Source organism: Anabrus simplex, chromosome 4 (assembly GCF_040414725.1).
Source record: "Anabrus simplex isolate iqAnaSimp1 chromosome 4, ASM4041472v1, whole genome shotgun sequence".
NCBI classification, from domain to species: domain Eukaryota; kingdom Metazoa; phylum Arthropoda; class Insecta; order Orthoptera; family Tettigoniidae; genus Anabrus; species Anabrus simplex.
The window spans coordinates 355,385,105-355,408,098 of NC_090268.1; the positions used below are offsets into that span (position 1 = coordinate 355,385,105).

The 22,994-nt window shown below is 40.8% G+C and overlaps 1 protein-coding gene across 1 annotated transcript in view; it reads left to right on the plus strand.

Annotated features, from left to right (window-relative positions):
• LOC136872274 (uncharacterized) overlaps positions 1-21,018 on the plus strand; it is a 35,595-nt gene extending 14,577 nt beyond the window's left edge. Inside the window, exons 2-4 of the mRNA XM_068227409.1 lie at positions 1,835-1,975; positions 12,706-12,798; positions 20,466-21,018. Of these exons, the coding sequence (XP_068083510.1) occupies positions 1,835-1,975; positions 12,706-12,798; positions 20,466-20,821 (590 nt within the window). The 3' untranslated portion in view covers positions 20,822-21,018. The remainder of the gene's footprint in view (positions 1-1,834; positions 1,976-12,705; positions 12,799-20,465) is intronic.
• Positions 21,019-22,994: the final 1,976 nt, after the last annotated feature.

Below are 22,994 nucleotides of genomic sequence, written 5' to 3' on the forward strand. Positions count from 1 at the left end.
AAGAAGTTCACACATATGAACCCTCAAGACCTGGGAAACACTTGCCTAAGGATTGTTCATTTTGTGGGCTAACTATCTCTACTACTATTGAAATGTTTGAACAAGATCGTTGCAGATGTGAAAAGTCTAAACCTCAGAAATATATGCTCTATCAGAAGCAATCTCATCCTCTCCCATCTATTGCGTGCAATCTGTGCGGACACATGTTTCATGCTAGAATTACTGTTCTGTCATTGGAAGTGTTTGATAGAAGGCAGTTCGGGTTTAGGAAGAGTTATTCCAGTGAGGCTCAACTTGTAGGATTCCAACAAGATATAGCAGATATTTTAGATTCTGGAGTTCAAATGGACTGCTTTGCTGTTGACCTATCCAATGCTTTTGATAGGGTAGGTCATGGGAGATTACCGACGAAAATGAGTGTTCTTGGACAAGACAAAAAAGTGACTGAATGGCTGGCTAAATTTTAAGACAGTGTCATTGGACTTTTGTGTTTTCTTACGTATGTAAGTGATATGAGAGAATAACTGGAATCACAGATTAGGCTATTTGCAGATGATGTTATAGTGTATCGAGTAGTAAATGAGTTGCAGGAGACTAGAAAAAGGTCTAGAGATCTAGACAATGTTGTAAGATGGACTGCGGACAATGGTATTAAGGTAGACGGGATGAAAAGTCAAGTTGTAAGCTTCGCAAAGAGGACACTTTCTCAGGTTTAATTACTGCGTTTATAGTGTGATAGTACCTCATGGGGAACAATGATGGTGCCTAGGTGTTAATATAAGGAATTATCTTTATTCGGGTAATTATATTAACGAGGTTGTAAAGAAAGGTTACATATCTCTTCACATGGCTATGAGGGTATTTAGAGGTTTCAGAAAGGATGTAACGGAGAGGGCATATCTGGTAAAATCCTAATAGAGTATAGTTCAAATGTATACCCTGTCAGTTATACTTGACAGGATAACTGGAAAAGATGTAAAGGAAAACAGCACGATTTGTCCTGGGAGATTTGAGACAAAGGAGTAGTGTTACGAAAATTTTTCAAACTTTGGGCTGGGACGACTTGGGAGTAAGGAGACGAGCTGCTCGACTAAGTGGTATGTTCCGAGCTGTCAGTGGAGAGATGGCGTGGAATGACATCAGTAGACGAATAAATTTGAGTAATGTCTTTAAAAGTGGGAAAGATCATAACATGAAGATAAAGTTAGAAATTAAGAGGGCAAATTGGGACAAATATTTATTTATACCCCAAACCAAACCCCACGGCAATTACGCCCTTGAAAGGGCTTTGGCCTGACCAGTGACCGCTGCTCAGCCCGAAGGCCTGCAGATTACGAGGGGCCGTGTGGTCAGCACGATGCACCCTCTCGGCCGTTATTCTGGGCTTTCTAGACCGGGGCCGCCATCTCACCGTCAGATAGCTCCTCAATTCTAATCACGTAGGCTTAGTGGACCTAGAACCAGCCCTCAGGTTGAGAGAAAAATTCCTGACCTGGCCAGGAATCGAACCCGAGGCCTCCGGGCGAGAGGATATTCATTTATAGGACAACGAAAAAGGAATTGGAATAATTTATCAAGGGAAATGTTCGATAAATTTCCAAATTCTCTGTAAACATTAAAGAAATGGCTAAGTAAAAACTGATAGGGAATCTGCCACCTGAGCGACAGCCCTAAATACAGATCCTTGACGACTGATTTGATGGAATGCAAATAGATTGAAAGCAGGAGAAATTGTACATTCGGAAACGAGTTGCAGTCGACAACTATGACAACAAAAGACATGTGCCATGTGTTGGAACTATTTCATGTAGGCTATGTTTGCCGCTATTTTCAGGTGTGGTGTTCTACGACTTGCGCAACTCAACCCGCCCCCCTCTGAAGCAGCTCTTGAACCGCTTACCGTGTTCCTGTCAGAACTTGGGCTGCGGCTGCTGTGCTGGGATGTCTGTGCAGATCATTAACTTCAACCGCAGAGGTAAGAACAATGGAAAATCTTCCCCTTCTCCGGTAGTTACAATTACTAACCAATGTCAAACAGGATCTGAACATACTGCATTATCATAGTCGTAATGTTTTAACGACTTGTAATGTAGAAATATAATTAAGTTTTTAAATTAAATTGTTGGAAGGAGATCTTTGAACAGCACTTCGACACAATCCCGGCCGCAAATGAAGGGAAAATGGGAGATTGATGCTTTCACTTCAGCCAAGTTCTCACGGGCTGTTGCCGCACGCTTCCTTCGCGACGCGGTTCAGACGGAAGGGAGTAAATAAAATGAAGTATTTGTTGTTTCTATTTTAAGATGAAGATACCGGTCGTTTATGAGACTGCTGTCACATCCTTGAGCAAAAAACAGATTTTCTTGCATCTGGATATATTATTTGATTAATTATATCGAGACAAATTATCCTTCTCCAGATATAGATATGGAACCATGCAATAGATCTTTAACCAGACATGAAATATGCCGATGATGGTTTCCTGTACATAAGTTAAAAAGCCAAAGTGGAGATTCCCTGTAACTAGTTAATAATAATGCTATTTGTTTAACGTCCCACTAACTACTTTTAAGGTCTTCGGAGACGCCGAGGTGCCGGAATTTAGTCCCGCAGGAGTTCTTTTACGTGCCAGTAAATCTACCGACACGGGGCTGTCGTATTTGAGCACCTTCAAATACCACCGGACTGAGCCAGGATCGAACCTGCCAAGTTGGGGTTAGAAGGCCAGCGCCTTAACCGTCTGAGCCACTCAGCCCGGCCTGTAACTAGTTGTGTTACTATTTTGCAGTGAGTACTGGAAATGTTCTGTATTCACCTATAGACAAACACTGTACACTGTGATAATATTTATGTTTACAATCTGCAGTTCTGCCTTCAAACTTTTGAAAAAAACTCCACTACGAATGTCATTTTTCAGTTATAAGAAGTTTACTTTTAGACTAAACCGCAAATAAAAGTCACAGCTTGCTTTGAATTCATTCAAAACTTTCTAACATTATATCAAACTCTGGCAGTTTTGCACTGTGAAATTCGCTTTTAGCAAATGTGTACTTTACGAAACCACAGCATACGAAATTAAACGTGTTCAGTTCTTAGTCGGTAAGTCATCTGTTTTCGTCTTGCAATGCATGGGCATAATAAACTTAGCGCAGTTTAGAGTACAACTACGAATTACCTCAGGGCAGTGGATCACAACGCACCGTAATGATAAATTATCGGTCGCACCGATGTAACTTTGCCGCCAGGCTGAGAGGCTCAGATAGTGGAGGCTTTCTGACCAAGTTAGCAGTTTCGATCACCTCAGCCCTTGGTATTTGAAGGTGCTCAAATGCTCACGTATCTTCTAAGAATACTGATTTCACTACCTCATTCAATTATTATAATTCAATAATAATTGTACCGGGCGGTACACCTCTACACCGTTTATTTAAAAGTTGCGCCAGTTGAAACTCCTCTTCTGGAGGAAGGTTGAACTTTATCTATTCTATTAATTCTCTACTTTCTCAGAAGATGTCACCACGTGGAAAATTTTGAGTTTTTGAACTGTGTCACTTTTGATGTGTTTTTGTTTCGCTTGAAGTAAGAAGTGTGAACTTTCTCTTCTAGAGGACACTACTGAAGATCAACAATAGTGCGACCTAGTGCGGAGTCAAAGAACTATTTTGTTGGAGAAATTTTTATTTCAAGAGTTTGTTCTTTGTTAAATTTCCTTCTGTCATTGTTTAAGTTGGCTGTATACCCCTCTTTTTCCCCTTAGTTTGGATCTAGCCAATCCCGAATTTCTTTAATTAATTTTCCACCAATAATGTGTTTCTTTTTCCTCTATGTAGGGGTTTCTTTTCCCGAACCAATAAAGATTTTGTGGGAGGGTGTTTTCTTTCCCCTAACGCCTAGAATCTTCCGCGAGAGGATATAAACTGCTGATTTTGGGGTCTCCGGGCCACTTCTGTTCCATCTTTCAGTGTATTAAGTACATAGCAGGAGGCGGGAAGCGCCTCTTTCTTCTTCAGCCGTTCAACACCAGGTAATGGCCTATTAATAACTTCTTTTCTTGCTAGGTCGGCAGTTTAACACTCGCGGCGGGTTCGAAGCATTTCCATCATGTAACCTTTTTCCTAAAATGTAATTACTCTTTTCATCTTTTTCTTGTAAAGCTACATATTGGGATAGAGAGTGCTAACCCTCTCGAGCTCCCACTCACAGTTGTTTTGAGGTGAACTTATTTTCTCAAACTATTCTTCGTTTATGTAATGTAAAGTGTTCTTCTCTAAGTCACCTCTGTAGTATGGGATTAGCCCTTGCGTTAGCGGCCCAGAGCCAGATTAGGTTTTAAAAAAAACAAAGTGTATTAGGAGTGCAAGATCGCCTCCTCTCAAATTGTTATTTTAGAGGTCATATAATCAACCTTCTTTTCATGTAATAGACCTCTGTAGGTTGGGTATTTTACCCCTGTGAATACGTCCTTAGAGGACAGCTTGAAGGTAGAGTTTGGTGTGGCCTTTGAGAGGCTTAAATTTTAAGAGCGGATCGCTCTTTTGAAAATGGAGTGTCATATGCCTCGTGGAGGCTTTTCTGTGTAATTCGGAGCCAGGGGCTCCTAGGGATGAATGGGGTTTTCTGCCCCTCTGTTAAAACTTGTGTTTGTGGTAAAACTGAGCTGATCGCAGAAGTCAGGGCGTGAAGCCCAAAACCTGTAAATATTGTATCTCCCCTTGTTTTGCTACATTGTACCTGCCATGTCTGTTATTGCTTTGTTTTTGAAAAGAAAATATAACCTAGTTAAATTTTAAATTACTTTTACATTAACTTTGATTCCGTAGTTTGAAACCCATTCACGCCCGCACCTTCTTACGCCTCTACCTACCGCTAAAACACGGTAACAAGTGGTAGCAGAGCGTGGTTGAATGGGTCTCAATTTAGCCCCTTTTGACGGCTAAACTTTGCTTTGATTCGAACTCTAACAATTTTCTCAGTTGCTGGAATTTTTTGAGTTTTTCAAAATTGTTCTGTCATCATGCCCGGCCCTCGCGATGTTCTCCTCCTTAACTACTTGCGCAAAGAGGAGTTGATATATGAGTTAACTATCAGAAACGTTCAATCTGGAGGCACGGTTGCAATAGACACTAACAAGCTTAGAGAGTCCCTTGATTTGCCCATTTCCATCCCCAATTTGGGAGAGAAAGAAATTGATGACTCTCTTTCCACGATTGTCGAGAATATTACTGGGCTAGCATCGGTAGTCAGCTTTTTTGATGAAAACGATCCATCTCCTAATCAAATTAAGCGTGTGCAAGGCAGGCTGTATCACTTTGCAAATAGAGTTAATGATCTATTGTCTCTAAAGGTGAATGACGTTCAGAGGAAGCAAGCTAATACGCTCCTTGAAACTATTTCTGAATTGTCTAATAAGGTCACTCAATTGCTAACCGGCGAAGCTCCTCCCAAAACTGATCAACCCGCCACGGTGAATGTAGGTAACGAGGAAGAGCCTCCTCAGGGAGAAGTCAATAGGATAACCGTTGCTGCTCAAACTATCTCTGCCCCATCGAACAACGAATCTGAACGTCGTGCATCATTGAGTAACATCCGTTCTGAATTGACTTCCTTGCCATTGAAACCTTTACCTACTATGTCACCCGGATTTAGTAGCTTGCCTCATCCATTGGCAATGTTGCTCAGAGGTATATCCAAGTTTTCTGTTAATACCACCAGTGACGTAATTTCATTTTTAAGATTTCTAGTGGAATTTCAGGATCATGCCCTTGTTTTTTCTCTGTCTCCATGTCAAATCTTGCAAATTATCTATCCGTATGCTATTGGTATTCTCTCCGACAAAATAGTTAGAGCCATTGCCGAGCAATCTTCTATTGAGGATTTCCATGCCCATTTGCTAGCTAACTTCATCCCGGCTAGGGCCAGGTCCTCCCTTATTCAGAAATACTATTATCGGGTACAGCGCTTGGATGAAAACCTGGCAGACTTCATCCAAGATATTAAGTTTTATACTAGGGTGTTTGCTCTCCACTTCCCTGAGGATCAGATCGTGCAAGCTATTGTCGAAGGGATTTCACCACCCTACAGGTCATATTTGTGTTTCGCGGCGTGCCCGCAAACCTTCTCTGAACTGGAAGCATTAGCCGTCTCTGCGGAAGGAGTTAGGTATGCCGATTCCTTGCGTGTCGCGAAAGAACCCCCGCCTTCCTTTAGTAACACTCGGCCTCCACCTCGCTGACCAGTCAATCCCCGTAAATGTTATGCTTGTGGGTCGCCTGACCATCTGCGGAATAAGTGTCCTCTGATCAAGTCAAGTGGGACAAGGAATGGAGCAGGGTCATCACAAGGCTGTTTTAAGTGTGGGGCCTTCTCACATATCGCCAAGAATTGCCCAAACTCAAATAGCACCCCCTCCTGCTCAACTTCTGGTGCAAATTCCAGCTATGCCAATAATAAAAAGTGACTAGTGGCGTCGGCTGAGCCGACTAATCCATCTTCCCGAGACTCAGCCCCTAGTAAACAGGTTGTAAATGCAGAGAACGACCAGCCTTCAAATTCATCTTTTGAATGCCCTAAAGAGTGTCTTAGGATTGCGGCGGATACCCCCGCACCTGTTCCTTTTCTTAAGATTGAGTTAAATAACGAGCCTATAACAGCTCTCTTAGATTCAGGCAGTGTTTGTTCCATTATTTCGGCTGATTGGTATTCTAAATTGAAATCTGTTTGTAAACTCCCTGACTATGTCTCTTCTCCTGTTCAATACGTTTCGGCTAATTCATCTCCATTAGAAATTCTAGGTTCCTTACTGGTCAAAATTCATGTTTTTAAGTTTACCTGGAAAGTTAAATTGTTTGTGGCCAAGCAATTGTCTTGCCCCATTATATTGGGAGCTGACTTTATTTCTCACACTGGTCTTGTGCTCGATCTCCAGAGTAGGTCGTGCACATTCAAATTTGCGTCCAATTGTAGAATTCCCTTGTTAAAGTGTAATTCTGTATCATGTTCATCTATTTCGCCTACCCAGGATGAGATGTTGTTAGACCTTAGACATCTACCTGAGGAGCAGGCTGATAGTATTCGGAAACTGTGTCAGTCGTTTCCCGAGGTGTTCTCTGATACTCTTGGTGTTACTGACCTTATTGAATACAAAATTGAGGTTACGGATTCGATTCCTGTCCGTTTTCCACCGTATAGGCTATCTCCACCTAAAATGAAGGCTCTGAAAGAAATCATCGATCAGATGTTGAAGGATGGTATTATTAGGCCCTCTAAGTCAGCGTATTCTTCGCCTATTTTTCTAGTCCCGAAACCCCAAGGAGGCTTCAGGCCTGTCATTGATTACAGGGCTCTCAATCGGAAGGTGGTGTTGCAATCTGTGCCCCTTCCCGACCTTCATTCTTGCTTTTCATGGTTTCGAAAGGCCAAGTTCTTCACTATCTTGGACTTGAATCAGGCCTATAATCAAATTCCCCTTGCCGAGGAGTCTAAACATCTTACAGCGTTTGCCACGGACTGGAATTTATACGAATACAACCGCGTGCCTTTCGGGCTCCCCACGGGGGCAGCTGTGCTCACTAGACTACTAGATAGGGTCTTTTCCGACATCAAATTTGAGTACTTATATCACTACTTGGATGATGTCGTCGTATTTTCCGAGACTTTTGAAGAACATCTAGATCATCTGCGAGAAGTTCTCGATCGCCTTCGTAAGGCTGGGTTAACTGTTAAGTTGTCCAAGGTTGCCTTTGCTAAGCCCTCAATGTCATTCCTGGGGCATATTGTGTCACCCGATGGGGTAGCTGTCGATCATTCTAGAACACAGGCCATCCGTGATTTTAAACCTCCTAAGGACATCAAAGGTATCGCTAGATTCATTGGTATGGTGAATTTCTTCAGGAAGTTTATTCCTAACTTCGCTAATAGAGCGGCGCCCTTAAACCTTCTTCGTAGGAAAGGCATCAAATTCGAGTGGGGACCTTCTCAACAAGCCGCTTTCGAAGATCTTAAATTAGCTCTCTGTAATGCCCCTGTACTTGCTATGCCTGATTTCTCGAAGAAATTCATCGTCCAAACGGACGCGTCGTCGTCAGCTGTAGCTGCAGTCCTTCTTCAAGAGACTGAACTAGGGAGGCGTCCCATCGCCTATGCATCTAGGACTCTATCGGCTCAAGAAGCCAAGTATTCCATCTATGAGCTCGAAGGGTTGGCAGTCTTATTCGCCTTAGAAAAGTTCCGTCTCTATCTGGAACATGTCAAATTCGACCTGGAGACAGATAATCAAGCCTTAAGCTGGGTCTTAGGTAGGCCGCGTCGTACTGGTCGTATAGCCCGTTGGGCCATCCGTATTTCTGCCTTCCAATTTGATGTACGACATATCAGAGGTACCGAAAATGTTGTTGCTGATGGACTCAGCCGTATGTTTCATAACGACGTCGAAACCCACGAACCGGTCGATAGTTCATCACCTTCCGAGTCCATACTATCTGGTGTTAATGCCATCTTAACAGATGCTCCCATGCTTTTTAGGGATATTGAGAAATACCAACGTGAAGATCCGACGCTGGCTCCTATAATGGAAACCCTTTCTTCTGGGGAACATGCTGTCCCTTATGTTCTGAGGAATGGTGTTCTATGTTGCCCTTCGAGGCATGATAAGTTGATGAAAGTTGTTGTTCCAGCGGTTCTTGTACCTATGATCTTCAAATACTATCATGAGACCCCATTAGGAGGGCATCTGGGTATCTTTAAAACTCGTGAAAAGGTTCGTGAAATGTTCATCTGGAAAGGTATGGACGGTGAAATTCGGGAACTCGTAAAAGCTTGTAAATCTTGTTTGATCAGTAAACCCACCATGTCCACTAAAGTAGGCCTTTTGTCTTCTCATCAAGCGTCGCGCCCCATGGAACGCCTGTATATTGATTATGTGGGACCCTTCCCCCAGTCAAAGGGCAATGCCAACAAGTTCATCTTTGTGTGTGTAGATGGTTTTACAAGATTTTCCTGGTTATTTCCGACTAAGCTGGCTACCGCTCAGTCAACTATTACTTGCTTAAATTCTATTTTTGCTTCTTTTGGTCCGTGTCAATATATTGTATCTGATAATGCTAAGGCGTTCACATCAAATTTATTTCGTAAATTCTGTTTTGACTTGTCCATCTCTCATGTAACTACTTCTGCTTATTACCCTCAACCTTCTCTGGCTGAACGGGTTAACCGTAATCTCAGGTCCGCACTTATTGCCTATCATCATGAAGATCCTTCCAGGTGGGACACGTCCCTGCATTGGATAGCTTTTGCTTTGAATTCGGCGGTTCATGAATCTCACAAGTTTACTCCAGCTTCTTTGATGTTCAAGTTTGTTCCCAACTCGCCGCTCTCTAACCTCTGGTCTTTGAATGACATTCTACCCGAGACAATAGATCCGGATAACATTAAAGATCTTTGGAAGAAGGCTAAAGCCAATCTTAAAGTGTCTCATGAAAAGGTTAGGGAAAGGTATGATCGTGGACGGAGACCCACCACTTTGAAGGTAGGTGACCAGGTTATGGTCAAAAATTTTGTTCCCGCGGGCAAGCTTGCCCCCAGATTTCATGGGCCTTGTATCATTCTCGATTTTCTTACGCCGGTTACCTTATTGCTAAGTAATCCAGCCACCGAGAGGATATTTAGAGTTCACCTGTCCCAGGTGAAACCGGTGTAATTTCTGTGTTAACTTGCTCCATATTATTTTGAAAGGATATGAAGGTTATATTTTTTTTTTGAGTTTCACTTTTAAGGCTTTCTGCCCCTTCTGTAATATTTTGGTTTTAGATGTAAGCCTTGTGGAAAACCTGCCCCGACCCGTTAAACTGCCATCCTGTTCTTGCCACGGCCATTACCACGCTCCCGTCTCCTGCTCCACCTTACACTGTGGCTTCATAATAGTAAATGCCATGGATATCTACACGCCGCTGGCCCCTCAACCTCTCCACAAGCCTGTACCCTCAAAGAAGATGATAGTCCAACACAATTCTGCCGCCTAGCTCTAATGTTTCAGCGCCCCCGCGGCCGCGCAGCACCGTGCAGCGACTGGGGAGGGGGATGGGCCCCCTCCTCTCCAGCGAGGACGACATGTGCACGGCGAGCCGGAGCTCTCCCCCCGGCCAAGGCTGATGTGCGGCGCACGTCCTGCTACATGCCCGCAGCCTGTATCTGTTCACCGCGGGCGCGGCGTACTTCAACACCTCTGCTCCCCTCATAGTGCGGGCGAGCGGTATCTCAGGGTACTTAAGGGGTCCGAGCGGCCTCCGTTGGACGCAAGCTGCAACGGCCGGTCTGGCCATCCGACTCAATCTACATCAACTACATGGACAGTTACTATAAGAGATAACTACATTTGGGAATTCAACAACAATATTTGGTGGACATTGCAAAACTTTTCTTCACTTTTAAGCATTAAAGATTTATCTTCAGAAATTCAACTACTACAACAGAAAAACTTTACTGCACCTGCAACAACAAAATTTTGAAATTGCAACCAACCAAATTACTAAAATCTTATAAATGCTTCCGCAATTAATCTTAATATCAACATCAAAACTTGGACCTTATTTTGGAAACAAAGCTTATGTTCTTCTGTGTTACCCCTTGGAGGAACTTTTGGGGGGGGAGGTCTGTACCGGGCGGTACACCTCTACACCGTTTATTTAAAAGTTGCGCCAGTTGAAACTCCTCTTCTGGAGGAAGGTTGAACTTTATCTATTCTATTAATTCTCTACTTTCTCAGAAGATGTCACCACGTGGAAAATTTTGAGTTTTTGAACTGTGTCACTTTTGATGTGTTTTTGTTTCGCTTGAAGTAAGAAGTGTGAACTTTCTCTTCTAGAGGACACTACTGAAGATCAACAATAGTGCGACCTAGTGCGGAGTCAAAGAACTATTTTGTTGGAGAAATTTTTATTTCAAGAGTTTGTTCTTTGTTAAATTTCCTTCTGTCATTGTTTAAGTTGGCTGTATACCCCTCTTTTTCCCCTTAGTTTGGATCTAGCCAATCCCGAATTTCTTTAATTAATTTTCCACCAATAATGTGTTTCTTTTTCCTCTATGTAGGGGTTTCTTTTCCCGAACCAATAAAGATTTTGTGGGAGGGTGTTTTCTTTCCCCTAACGCCTAGAATCTTCCGCGAGAGGATATAAACTGCTGATTTTGGGGTCTCCGGGCCACTTCTGTTCCATCTTTCAGTGTATTAAGTACATAGCAGGAGGCGGGAAGCGCCTCTTTCTTCTTCAGCCGTTCAACACCAGGTAATGGCCTATTAATAACTTCTTTTCTTGCTAGGTCGGCAGTTTAACACTCGCGGCGGGTTCGAAGCATTTCCATCATGTAACCTTTTTCCTAAAATGTAATTACTCTTTTCATCTTTTTCTTGTAAAGCTACATATTGGGATAGAGAGTGCTAACCCTCTCGAGCTCCCACTCACAGTTGTTTTGAGGTGAACTTATTTTCTCAAACTATTCTTCGTTTATGTAATGTAAAGTGTTCTTCTCTAAGTCACCTCTGTAGTATGGGATTAGCCCTTGCGTTAGCGGCCCAGAGCCAGATTAGGTTTTAAAAAAAACAAAGTGTATTAGGAGTGCAAGATCGCCTCCTCTCAAATTGTTATTTTAGAGGTCATATAATCAACCTTCTTTTCATGTAATAGACCTCTGTAGGTTGGGTATTTTACCCCTGTGAATACGTCCTTAGAGGACAGCTTGAAGGTAGAGTTTGGTGTGGCCTTTGAGAGGCTTAAATTTTAAGAGCGGATCGCTCTTTTGAAAATGGAGTGTCATATGCCTCGTGGAGGCTTTTCTGTGTAATTCGGAGCCAGGGGCTCCTAGGGATGAATGGGGTTTTCTGCCCCTCTGTTAAAACTTGTGTTTGTGGTAAAACTGAGCTGATCGCAGAAGTCAGGGCGTGAAGCCCAAAACCTGTAAATATTGTATCTCCCCTTGTTTTGCTACATTGTACCTGCCATGTCTGTTATTGCTTTGTTTTTGAAAAGAAAATATAACCTAGTTAAATTTTAAATTACTTTTACATTAACTTTGATTCCGTAGTTTGAAACCCATTCACGCCCGCACCTTCTTACGCCTCTACCTACCGCTAAAACACGGTAACAATAATAATCATGTTGATGCTCGGTGTTTGAAGGGGCCTAACATCTAGGTCATCGACCACTAAATATAATAATAATAATAATAATAATAATAATAATAATAATAATAATAATAATAATAATGGTACCGGTAATGGTTTTACGTGCCACTAATTACATTTTACGGTTTGATGAGACGCCGAGGTGCCGATATTTTGCTCCGGAGGAGTTCTTTGAAGCGCCGGTATATCTAGCGACACGAGCCTGACGCATTTGAGCACCTTCAAATACCACCAGACTGAGCCAGGATCGAGCCAGGAATCAGAAGGACAGCGCTCTATTGTCTGAGCTACTCAGCCCAGTTCTTATACTCTAATATTCCACGAACTGGTAATGATGATTATTGTTTTACTAGAAAGTATAGTATAGCTAGGTAACCGCCCCCAGTATTACCCAAACTCATCCTTCATCACATCCTCAGAGACCTGTGATAATCTCTAATGCTTAGGGACTAGTGTACTTAATTCCCCTTGTATGTCTCTCTCCAACGATTCTTCACACTGCATATCTAACCATTCTAACGTTCTCCTTTCAGCTTGTATGAACCTGACCTACGACCCGTACGAGTTTTCTCTGACGGCCAGGATGTACATGAATGATGACATCATCTTTGAGAGAAGCATCTCAGGTAAAAGAACTCACACTTAGGATTGGTGAATGTAGGCTAGAGCCGGGAAGTCGTGGCACGCAAATGAACATGAAGCGAAGAAAACTAACAAGGAAGAAAACGAGTGCGGCTACATCGAAATGTTGAAAGAGGAGATGACAGAGAGAGAGTAATCATGTCTAGTACACACACACTGTCCATAAATAAATGAACAGGAATATAAAAGAAAATGATTTAATAGTAATTACAAACTACAAATAATCAATCAGTGCATGGGAACTTGGCGACCTTAACAGAAAAATGGAATAGCTGAAATAAACCTACGCCCTCCACCCACAGAAAAGGTACCACACAAGTTCAAGCACAAAAATACATGTCGGCTTGTGGCTCTCATTCACCCAGAAAATTTAACATAAAACAGTGAAACATTGCACATTCACTTTAATTTTATTTTTGTTATTATTAGTGTTATCAATCTTATTTCCTAACATATTTAAATGTTATTATCTAAAGTAGTTAAGTGTAAGGGAGGGTCGCGAGCCCTAACTTCGCACAAATGTAAGTCAGGAATAAATGAATGAGTAAATGACTATCAGTGGAGAGATGGCTTGGAATGATAGAAGAATAAGGTTGAGTGGAGGTTCTAAAAATAGGAAAGTAGGAAAGATAAAGTTAGAATTCAAGAGGACAAATTGGGGCAAATATTCGTCTACAGGAATAGGACTTAGGGATTGGAGTACTTAACCAAGGGAGATGTTTGATAAATTTCCAAATTCTTTGATATTATTCAAGAAAAGACTAGGTAAAGAAATTATAGGGAATCCGCCACACAGGTGACAGCTCTAAATGCAGATCACTATTAATTAATAAATAGTGATTGATTGATTGATTGATTGATTGATTGATTGATTGATTGATTGATTGATTGATTGATTGATTGATTGATTGATTGATTGATTGATTGATTGATTGATTGATTGATTGATTGATTGATTGATTGATTGATTGATTGATTGATTGATTGATTGATTGATTGATTGATTGATTGATTGATTGATTGATTGATTGATTGATTGATTGATTGATTGATTGATTGATTGATAGCATGTTCTTAACCTAAAAACAAAAGATTGTTTGTTTGTCCAACCCATGTTCCGTTTCCCTACGGGGTCGGGTATGAGGTGAGATGAATCTGTCGTAGCGGGTTTTTATGACCCTTCCTGACGACAACCTCATCAGAGAAGTTAATGAGATGAAATGAATGACCTGATATATGATAGTAGGAAGGGGGAGGGTGAAACCCGGTGCCGGCACATAGCCTACTCCTGTCGAATAGCACCAAGGGGTCTGCTCAAGGCTTAACGTCCCCATCCGACGGACGAATCACCATCAACAGCGTCATATGCCCTCACTCCATATGAGCACTGCGGAGAGGTTTGGAATTTACTCCGGGATTTTGGCACGCAATCTAGTGATTAGAAATTGTATGCCACCACCTTCCCTACCCTGCCGTCCAACATTCTGATGGTGAAAATGTTTTCGACCAACGGGACTCGAACCGGCTAACCTCGGTGTCAGACCGTTTAGACTTCAGTGCCTTAACGATCATAGCCACCAAAGGTATGGAATGATATTATACATATGTATACCTAAAAATATATTTAATTCCATACATTTTTAAATGATAGTTAATAAAAGAATTAATAAACTCTCATCGACAGTGTGAATTGAAGTATTACATCACATGGGTAAAGTTTAGTAAGTCTCTGGCTGATACTATCTGAGCAAAGCATACCTGGACATAATAACAAATTTTAAATTGTTTAATCTGATTTTTTTTAAAGTAGGAATATCGATGCCTTGGTTTTGGTTTAAGAAGATACAATTTATAGTTTGTGAAAAGTCATGTTCAGTATTGCGAGATAATGGGAGCCTCAAGCTAACATGTATTGTTGTGCTCACTTCAGCTCTTCCAGGTATCTTGACACAGTAAAGAACACAGAATTCACACTCAAAGGGGTATGGTAGCCGTATGGCTTTGTCACTTGCTTCTCACCAAGCTGGGCGCAGTTCAGATCCCTGTCAATGTGTCTAGAATGTTTGAAAAGAAAATTGACGTCATTGTGGTTCGGATTCCATGTAAAACTGGAAGTTCTGTGGCTATGATCATAATACCGACAGCCGCGTGAAACTACAAGCTTGCTGGCTCTTACCTTACCACTGCTTATTTTAGACCTTGTCATCGTGGTCGTACTTCTGCTAAAATTACAATTATTTTATTAGTAAATGAAATGGCGTGTGGCTTTTAGTGCCTTGAGTGTCCGAGGCCAATTTTGTTAGTGAATTAAACCCACTGGGGAGCACTTATGACTAGTTCCTTTTTGGGTGCTCGCTTCCGTCCCCAATACCTCATGAGTCCCGTAGTAGTTTTTCCTTTCTTCCCTGTGGAAGAGGTTTGCGAGATTTTACACAATTTAGAGAGGTCTAAGGCATCAGTATCAGAAATCTCAGTGGAAGCTAAGTCCTTTATCTTCATTGACCCACATGCTTTCAGCCTACCGTTGTCCATGCTCAGAAGGTGGCAGTAAAACTTCAGCCGCCTACATCGCATGCTAGTGTTATCGGTTTCCAACTGTTGGTACAGTTCAGAGTTCGCTTTCAGCCGGTAGGTTCCATCTGAGAACATTCTTGGCCCATGAATTTTCCTGAGGATACGTCTTTCGCTTTTTGGGGGGTCTTCCATGCTGCCTTTCCTGTTCATCAGTAAGGTCTTCACAGCATATAAGAACTGGGTGTGACAACAGTTTTGTAATGGAATATTTTGGCGTTCTACGAAATGCACTTCTTGTTGTAACGGTTTTGCGACAGTTGATATGCTGCGTTGAACATAATAATATTTCACTCCATAGTAATCTAATAATAAACTGATGAGTATCTGTTCAAAAAGTTCTATTTCCACCATAAGGAAGTTGTGGAAAAACACAAGGAAACTTATTTAAAAAAAAGGGGACATGGAACGTATCTATGATGGAATTTAAGGAATTACGTCTTTCTGGTCTCAGTTGATCATGGCATTCGGTACCATTCAACTACTGCAATGCATGTTGACGAAATACTATTCATGAAAGAGGAAATAGCACATTTTTGAACATAAACTCCTTAATTATGGATCATTAACTAGGCATAATAACATGGAAACGATACAAGAGAAACTATGCACTCATCATCATTGATTTGTATCCAGGGCTGTTACCAAGGTGGCAGATGCCCTATCTTTTTAAAGTGATTTTAAAGAAGTTGGAATTTATCAAACATCTCCCTTGATAAATTATTCCAATCCCTAATTTATCGTCTTTAAACGAGTATTTTTCCCAGTTTATTTATTTTATTTTATTATTTATGTTACGGAGTTTTCCGTGGTAGTTAGAGGTGAAAGAAGGTGCGGGGTGGTGAATAGGTCTCAGGCTACGAAATTAAAGTGAATTTAAAATTTAACAAGGTTATATTTTCTTTTCAAAATCAAGAAATAACAAATATGGCAGGTACAGAGTAGCAAGGCAACAAAAGTACAATTACAGTATTTACAGGATTTGGGCTTCGAGCCCCGCGATCACAATCCTTGAGCAATCAGCTCAGTTTTACTCCAAACACAAGTGTCAACAGAGAGGGGAGAACCCCATTCATACCTAGGAGCACTTGCTCCAAAATACACAGTAAGGCCTCCTTGAGGCGCGCAGAAAACAAAATTTTCGGGAAAAGAGCAACTTGCTCTCAAAATTCAGGCCTGTCAAAGGCCACACCTAATTCTACTTTCAAGCTGTCCTCTCAGGACATATACACAGGGGTAAAATACCCAACCTACTGAGGTCTGTTAAATGACAAGAAGGTTAATTACATGACCTCTAAATCAACAATTTGAGAGGAGGCGATTTGCACTCCTAATGTATTTGTTTCAAAACCTAATTTGGCTCTAGGCCACTGATGCAAGGGCTAATCCCATACTAAAGAGGTGACTTTAGAAATTGACAAATTTACATAATGTTAAGGAAGAATAGGTTGAGAAAACAAGTTCACCTCAAAACAATATGAGTGGGAGCTCGAGAGGGTTAAGCACTCTCTATCCCAATATGTAGTTTAAAAGATAGAATAGATACAAGTTCCTTTACATTTAAGGAAGGTTACATAATGGAAAAACTTCGGACCCGCCCCGAGAGTTAAACTGCTGAGCAAGCAAGAAAAGAAGTAATTAATCGGCCATTACCTGGTTGTTGACTGCCGCCGAAGAAAGAGGCGCTTCCCGCCCCCTGCCATGTACTTTACACACGAAAAGATGGAACAGAAGTGGCCCGGAGACCCTAAAATCAGCAGTTTATATACTCTCGCGGAAAGTTCGAGGCGTTAGGGGAATGAGAACACCCTCCCACAAACTCTTTATTGGGTAGGATACAGCAACATATTCAAGTTGGGGGAAGATACATCCGATTGGTCAGAAATTAATAAAAGAAATTAGGGATTGGCTAAATACAAAACAAGGGGAAAGAGAGGGGTATACAGCCAACTTAAACAATAACAGAAAGAAATTTAACAAGAAACAAACTTTTGAAATAAAAATTTCTCCAAAAAATAGTTCTTTCACGTCGCACTAGGGTGCACCATTGTAGTTTTTCAGTAGTGTCCTCTAGAAGAGAAAGTTCACACTTCTTACTACAAGCAAAACAAAAATACGTCGAAAATGACACAGTTCAAAAACTCCAAAATTTCCAGGTAGTGACATCTTCTGATAAAGTAGAAAATTAATACCGTAGATAAAGTTCAGACTTCCTCCAGCAGAGGAGTTTCAAGTGGCGCACATTTTTAAACTAGCGGCGTGGAGGTGTACCGCCCGGTACAATTTAGTAAACCAATACAGCTAGATGCCAAATTAGAGAGTCCCTAGTGAGAAATATATTTACAATAGATTAACGCAATGCAAACTTTAAAAAATGAATGAAGGAGTAACTAATAAAAATCAAATAATGAAAAAGTAGTAGAAAATTAAAAACTGACAAGAGGACTTTAGGGAAACAACCAATTAAGAACAAAAAAATAATGGCAAATGAAAAGAGCGAAGAAAATTAAAGATTGAAGGTAAAACGAAGAGGAGACCTTCTAGCTGGACACAATAAGTAAGATACGGCACATAAGTAACGGTATAGTATTGTGAAAAGTAAATAAATATTACATTACGTACAATAGAGAGGACTGCAATGAGAAGAGAGAAAAGGAATATGAAGTAAGGAACTAGGTTGAGTAACGGAAGATGTGATTAAAGGAGGAATACGAAGAGAAAACGTCCAAGTTCCTGCCAGAAGATAAAGAGTTAAGGAGGGTGGGAATACGGATAAATACAGTTCTTTGAACAAGAGAGAGAGACGGGAATACGGAATATGAAGGGGTGAATTTATCCTGATTTTGCTAGTTGAAATATGAAGGGAAAATAAGGTTACAGGTTCAGGAGAACGAAATAAACTGTTAACAGCGTTATATAGGAATCAAAGATCGGCTACTTTCCTGTGGGTAGTTAACGGGCTTGAATTCCAACTTTATCTTCTTACTGGACTGGATGGAAAGGGAGTGAAATATAAGAATACTAGAAAACGACCGATATTAATGTAGAATCCATAGTTTTCGGGGTCAATGAGATGAATACTGGCAATCCGACTGTCGTTTAAGCCCAAGTTTAGTCCCCATAGACATGGGGGTTGAGAAGGGGTGAAGGAGAAACTACTCAAAATTACCGAGAATACGGATGTATGTACGTAGGTTCCATAGTAGCTCTCAACTGAACTTGGTACACATAATGACTTACTATCTGAAAAATTACTGCGGGGAGGGGGATGAAAGACACTAAGCACGCCTAGGGGAGGGGTGAAATATAAAAGTAATCGAAAGCGATTGATATTAATGTCGAATCCATAGTTTCCGAGGTCGCTGAGTTGAACTGTGACGCTCTGAATGCCGGTTAAGTCATACTTCAGTCGCAGTGAGAATGGAGGTTGAGAACGGGTTAAAATGAATGCAAAAATAACCGGGATTAAGGATGTGTGAGGGTACGTTACGGCACACATTTGACTTACTACCTAGAAAAAGATTACTATGGATGTGAGACATTCCTCGCCCCCATAGGTGTGGGGATTGGAAGAGGATGACATGTAAGAATATTCGAAAGTGACCAATAGTATTTTCGAACCCAGAGTTCTCGGGGTCGTTGGGGTGGACAGTGACATTCCGGATGTCGCTTAAATTCAAGTACAATCCCATCGGCATGGGGAGTGAGGAGTGATAAGACAGAAAAACACCCAAAATAATGGATATATGTTTGCAAATACAGGTAAATACATACATATGACCTTTTTGAATGGATCAAATATATCTCAGTCAATTCGGGCTTCCACAAGCATGAAGTTTCACCCGAAAGTGAAATAATCTAAAACTTGAATTAGAACACATATAAATAACTCTAAAACTACATAATATATCGTCAAATATCAATCAACGTCTCAATAAGGAACTCTACAAAAATTCACTTATAATTAACATGCAATTCAAATCTTAAAGGTAAACATTCAAAAACTACTCGGGCAACACCGGGTAGTACAGCTAATAATGAAGGAAGCTGAAAACTAATTTAGATCTTACCTTTCAATGAATCTGTTGAAAATTATGTCCATTGGTATAAAACTTCCGAAATATTCGTGTGCCTCCACCTCCGAAATTTCACATATCAGTCATCTGATGTCATTCTTCAGGGCTTCAAGAGCACATGGGTTATTTCTTGTACACTTCCTGTTTTAAAGTTCCCTACAAATAAAAACCACAGGTACTTAAATCAGAAGAACACTGGCGCCAAAGTCCACGACTAATTATTCGCACATCAGACCCCTGCGTTGACAGATGAGCTGTATAGGCTGTGACGTTATCCTGCTCGAAGTGGACGTACTGCATTTCTTCCTCAGTCAAAATTTCAAAAAAAATGGTTGAAGTATGCTCTGCGCATAACGTTCTGAGTTAACACTATCAAAAAATAAATTAAGGCCAGTTATTCGGCGTGCAGTAATGCCACACCAAAAATCGGCTTTCTGATCGTGAAGAAGAATTTCATGCACTACATGAAATTAACTGTCAGTCTTCCAATACCATGAATTCTGAGAATTCACATACCCACGTAAATGGAGAAAAAGGCGTCGATCATCATAATTAAACTATATATTTTCCAATGCTACACGTCACCATACTGATAACTAAATTAAACGTGTATTGAACAAGAACTCCACTCCTAAACTCATTCCTTACGCTTACCGCTAACCATGTTCACTGTACTGCCTGACCGCGTATTCTATCCCCACCAATCGGAAACCAAGAAAGCATTTCCCCAGTCCATCGCATCACAAGCTAAAGTTTCGGTAACTTTTCTTCGCCTCTCCCTGCAGTACGTCACGGAAACCGGTGAAGAGATTGAGAGCAACAACTAATTTGAGTGAAAATACGTAACCCGTTGTAAGGTTCTTGTACTATAAGCCTGCTTCAAAATCTGTATTTATCATTTTTATCCTACCTTTTCAATATCCATATGTATAATTTCTTAATAAAGTAGCATTTCCTCAATAACTCATAAATATTAATAACGAACATACCTCTATGTGTTTTAGGAAAGAACCCTCCGCCCATCTGCGTACCTGTGCCAATTCCATACGTAGAATATCTTCACTTCTGCGTCTTGTTTTTCGACATTTTCACTCCGGGAGTGAACATACATATGTGTATGGACTTTGAGGCCTACTACAAGCAGTCGCCTCTAGCCATAATACATTTTGACTGCATGCGCATGGGCGCGGATGGATTGGCCTGGATAAAACCAGAAGACAATGGCGGACTCCCTCTACCGACAGCGCCAGGAGATGACAACCAGGGTGTGGCACCTGTGGCACCTGCTGATCCTGATTATGGAGATGAAATATATGACGAGGTGGCTCCTGGGAAGGAGCACAACAGTACCTTCCTCTAGTGAAATTCTAGTCTAGTGTGCAGCGACTGGACAAGCTGAATTTATGTTGTATTTGCCTTTGTAGGTCCTCGTTTCCAATTTCCATAGAGGATGGCCTGTTCTTTAAACCATTGTGAGTCATTTCCTGAGATTTCTTAGTCCAGACCCGCTATCTTAAGCTAGTCATAGGTTAGAATGCAAACTATTTTGGTTATTAGGAAGTGGCGACTAGCCTGCTTTTTCATAATGTACTGAGAGTAACATAAATTGTAAGAGTTTGGATGGGCCGTACCCTTAATGTTTATGCAAAACTCATAGCATAACCTTTGTGCAGGTAAAGTATACTTGTTAATTATTGATTCAGTAAGTTTGCATTCGAACCTATCAGGCTGCATAAAATCCGCGCTCTTATTACTTATTTCGAATACGTTTTTCCTATTAAGATTTCGAAATGATAAATTTCTTTGAGAAATTATCGCATATTATTAGTTAATTACTTTCTTGTGTGGACAAAATTATCTTATTAATAACATTTTTTTTAAGAATTTGCTTTACGTCGCACCGACACAGATATGTCTTTTGGCGATGATGGGATAGGAAAGGGCTAGGGGTGGGAAGGAAGCAGCAGTAGCCTAAATTAAGGTAGAGCCCCAGCATTTTCTTGATGTGAAATTGAGAACCCACGGAAACCACATTCAGGGCTGCCGACAGCGTGGTATGAAGACACTATCTCCCGAATGCAAGGTCACAGCCACGCGCCCCAGACCGCACGGCCAACTAGGTCGGTTAATAGATAATGAATATGTTCTAGTGACGTTTAGTGATATGTGACAAATCGTCCATGTTACACATTATTTTAAACAAAACGTCCGGATAGGAAGCTAATACAGTGAGTTCGTAGTTTCGATGAATAGTATTCTGTAGGAAGGAAACAAGTTCTCCGGGAAAATTATCTTCACATAACTCTTTCAGACCACCTTGTTGTACGGAAGGGACAGCTGGGTGGGGTCAGGACATCTTGCTCATAAGCTTCAAGTAACATACATGAAAATAGCGTGAATGATTGCTGATAAATAGGTAAGAACGATGTCGGGAGGGTACACGGTATGAGGAGATAAAATCTAAGTTAGAAATGAAGTACATGGAGCCGTATGTTTGAACGGATTCGGTTGTGGAATAATATGAGACGAATGAAGAAGGAAAAATTACCCAGGAAAGTAATTGACTCGTCCATGGAGGGTAAGAGGAATCGCGAGAGACAAAGGCGATGATGGTTAGATTCAATTTATAATTATTTCAAGGTAAGAGATTTAGAGTTAGGAGAGGGCAAAGTACTAGTTGTAAACTAGAGATTGCGAAGGAGCTTATTTAATTCACAGAAGCTAGCAGACTGAATGCATAATGGCAAAACAGTATACCAAGGTATAATGAAAATATATGTATTTAACCTTTCAAAGTGTTACTTCTACTACTATGCCAGAAGATTGCTCAAACGAAGAATTTTCTAATTTTGAAATTTTCACTCACTTATATCTGTAACACAATATTCATATAGTAATGAAATCTATCATAGCATGTTGAATTACAAGATTTAATTTCTGTAATGCCATTTCGATGACCATAAATTGCAATCGAAACGAATTTGTACTTCTACATTTCTTCCGTCAATTTGTACGAGTAATTTTGTATTTATCATCTACAAATTTGGTTCCAGACTTTAAAATTAGTGTTATCATCAGTAATGATGTTTTAAAATATTGGCTGGTTGTTAAATTTTGTACAATGAATGTACAGACATTTTACGTGATGTGTAAATTAATAAACTATATTAATAAAATTAAGAAGATTGGATTGTTGACAGTGTAAATATAGCTGAATGTGTCCTGTTGTTCCAGAAAATACATACTCATTCCTCCACCTCATCAGACAGTGGACTATGAATATAGGCTCCTTTTATACATATAAAAAGGGTATAAATTTCGCTTTGGGAAAACCAAATGATTATGTCTTACAATAAAATATGTGACGTGATGTTACCTAGCAACCGTGCAGGCTGTGATGTGAAATATTGATGGATGGCCATGATATATAGATCCATGGCATGTGAAGCTCTCTTTATAGAGATCCACGGCCGGTGCTGCCCTCAAGGTACTGTTGCTAGGTAACATCATGTCACATGTTTTGTTACATGATA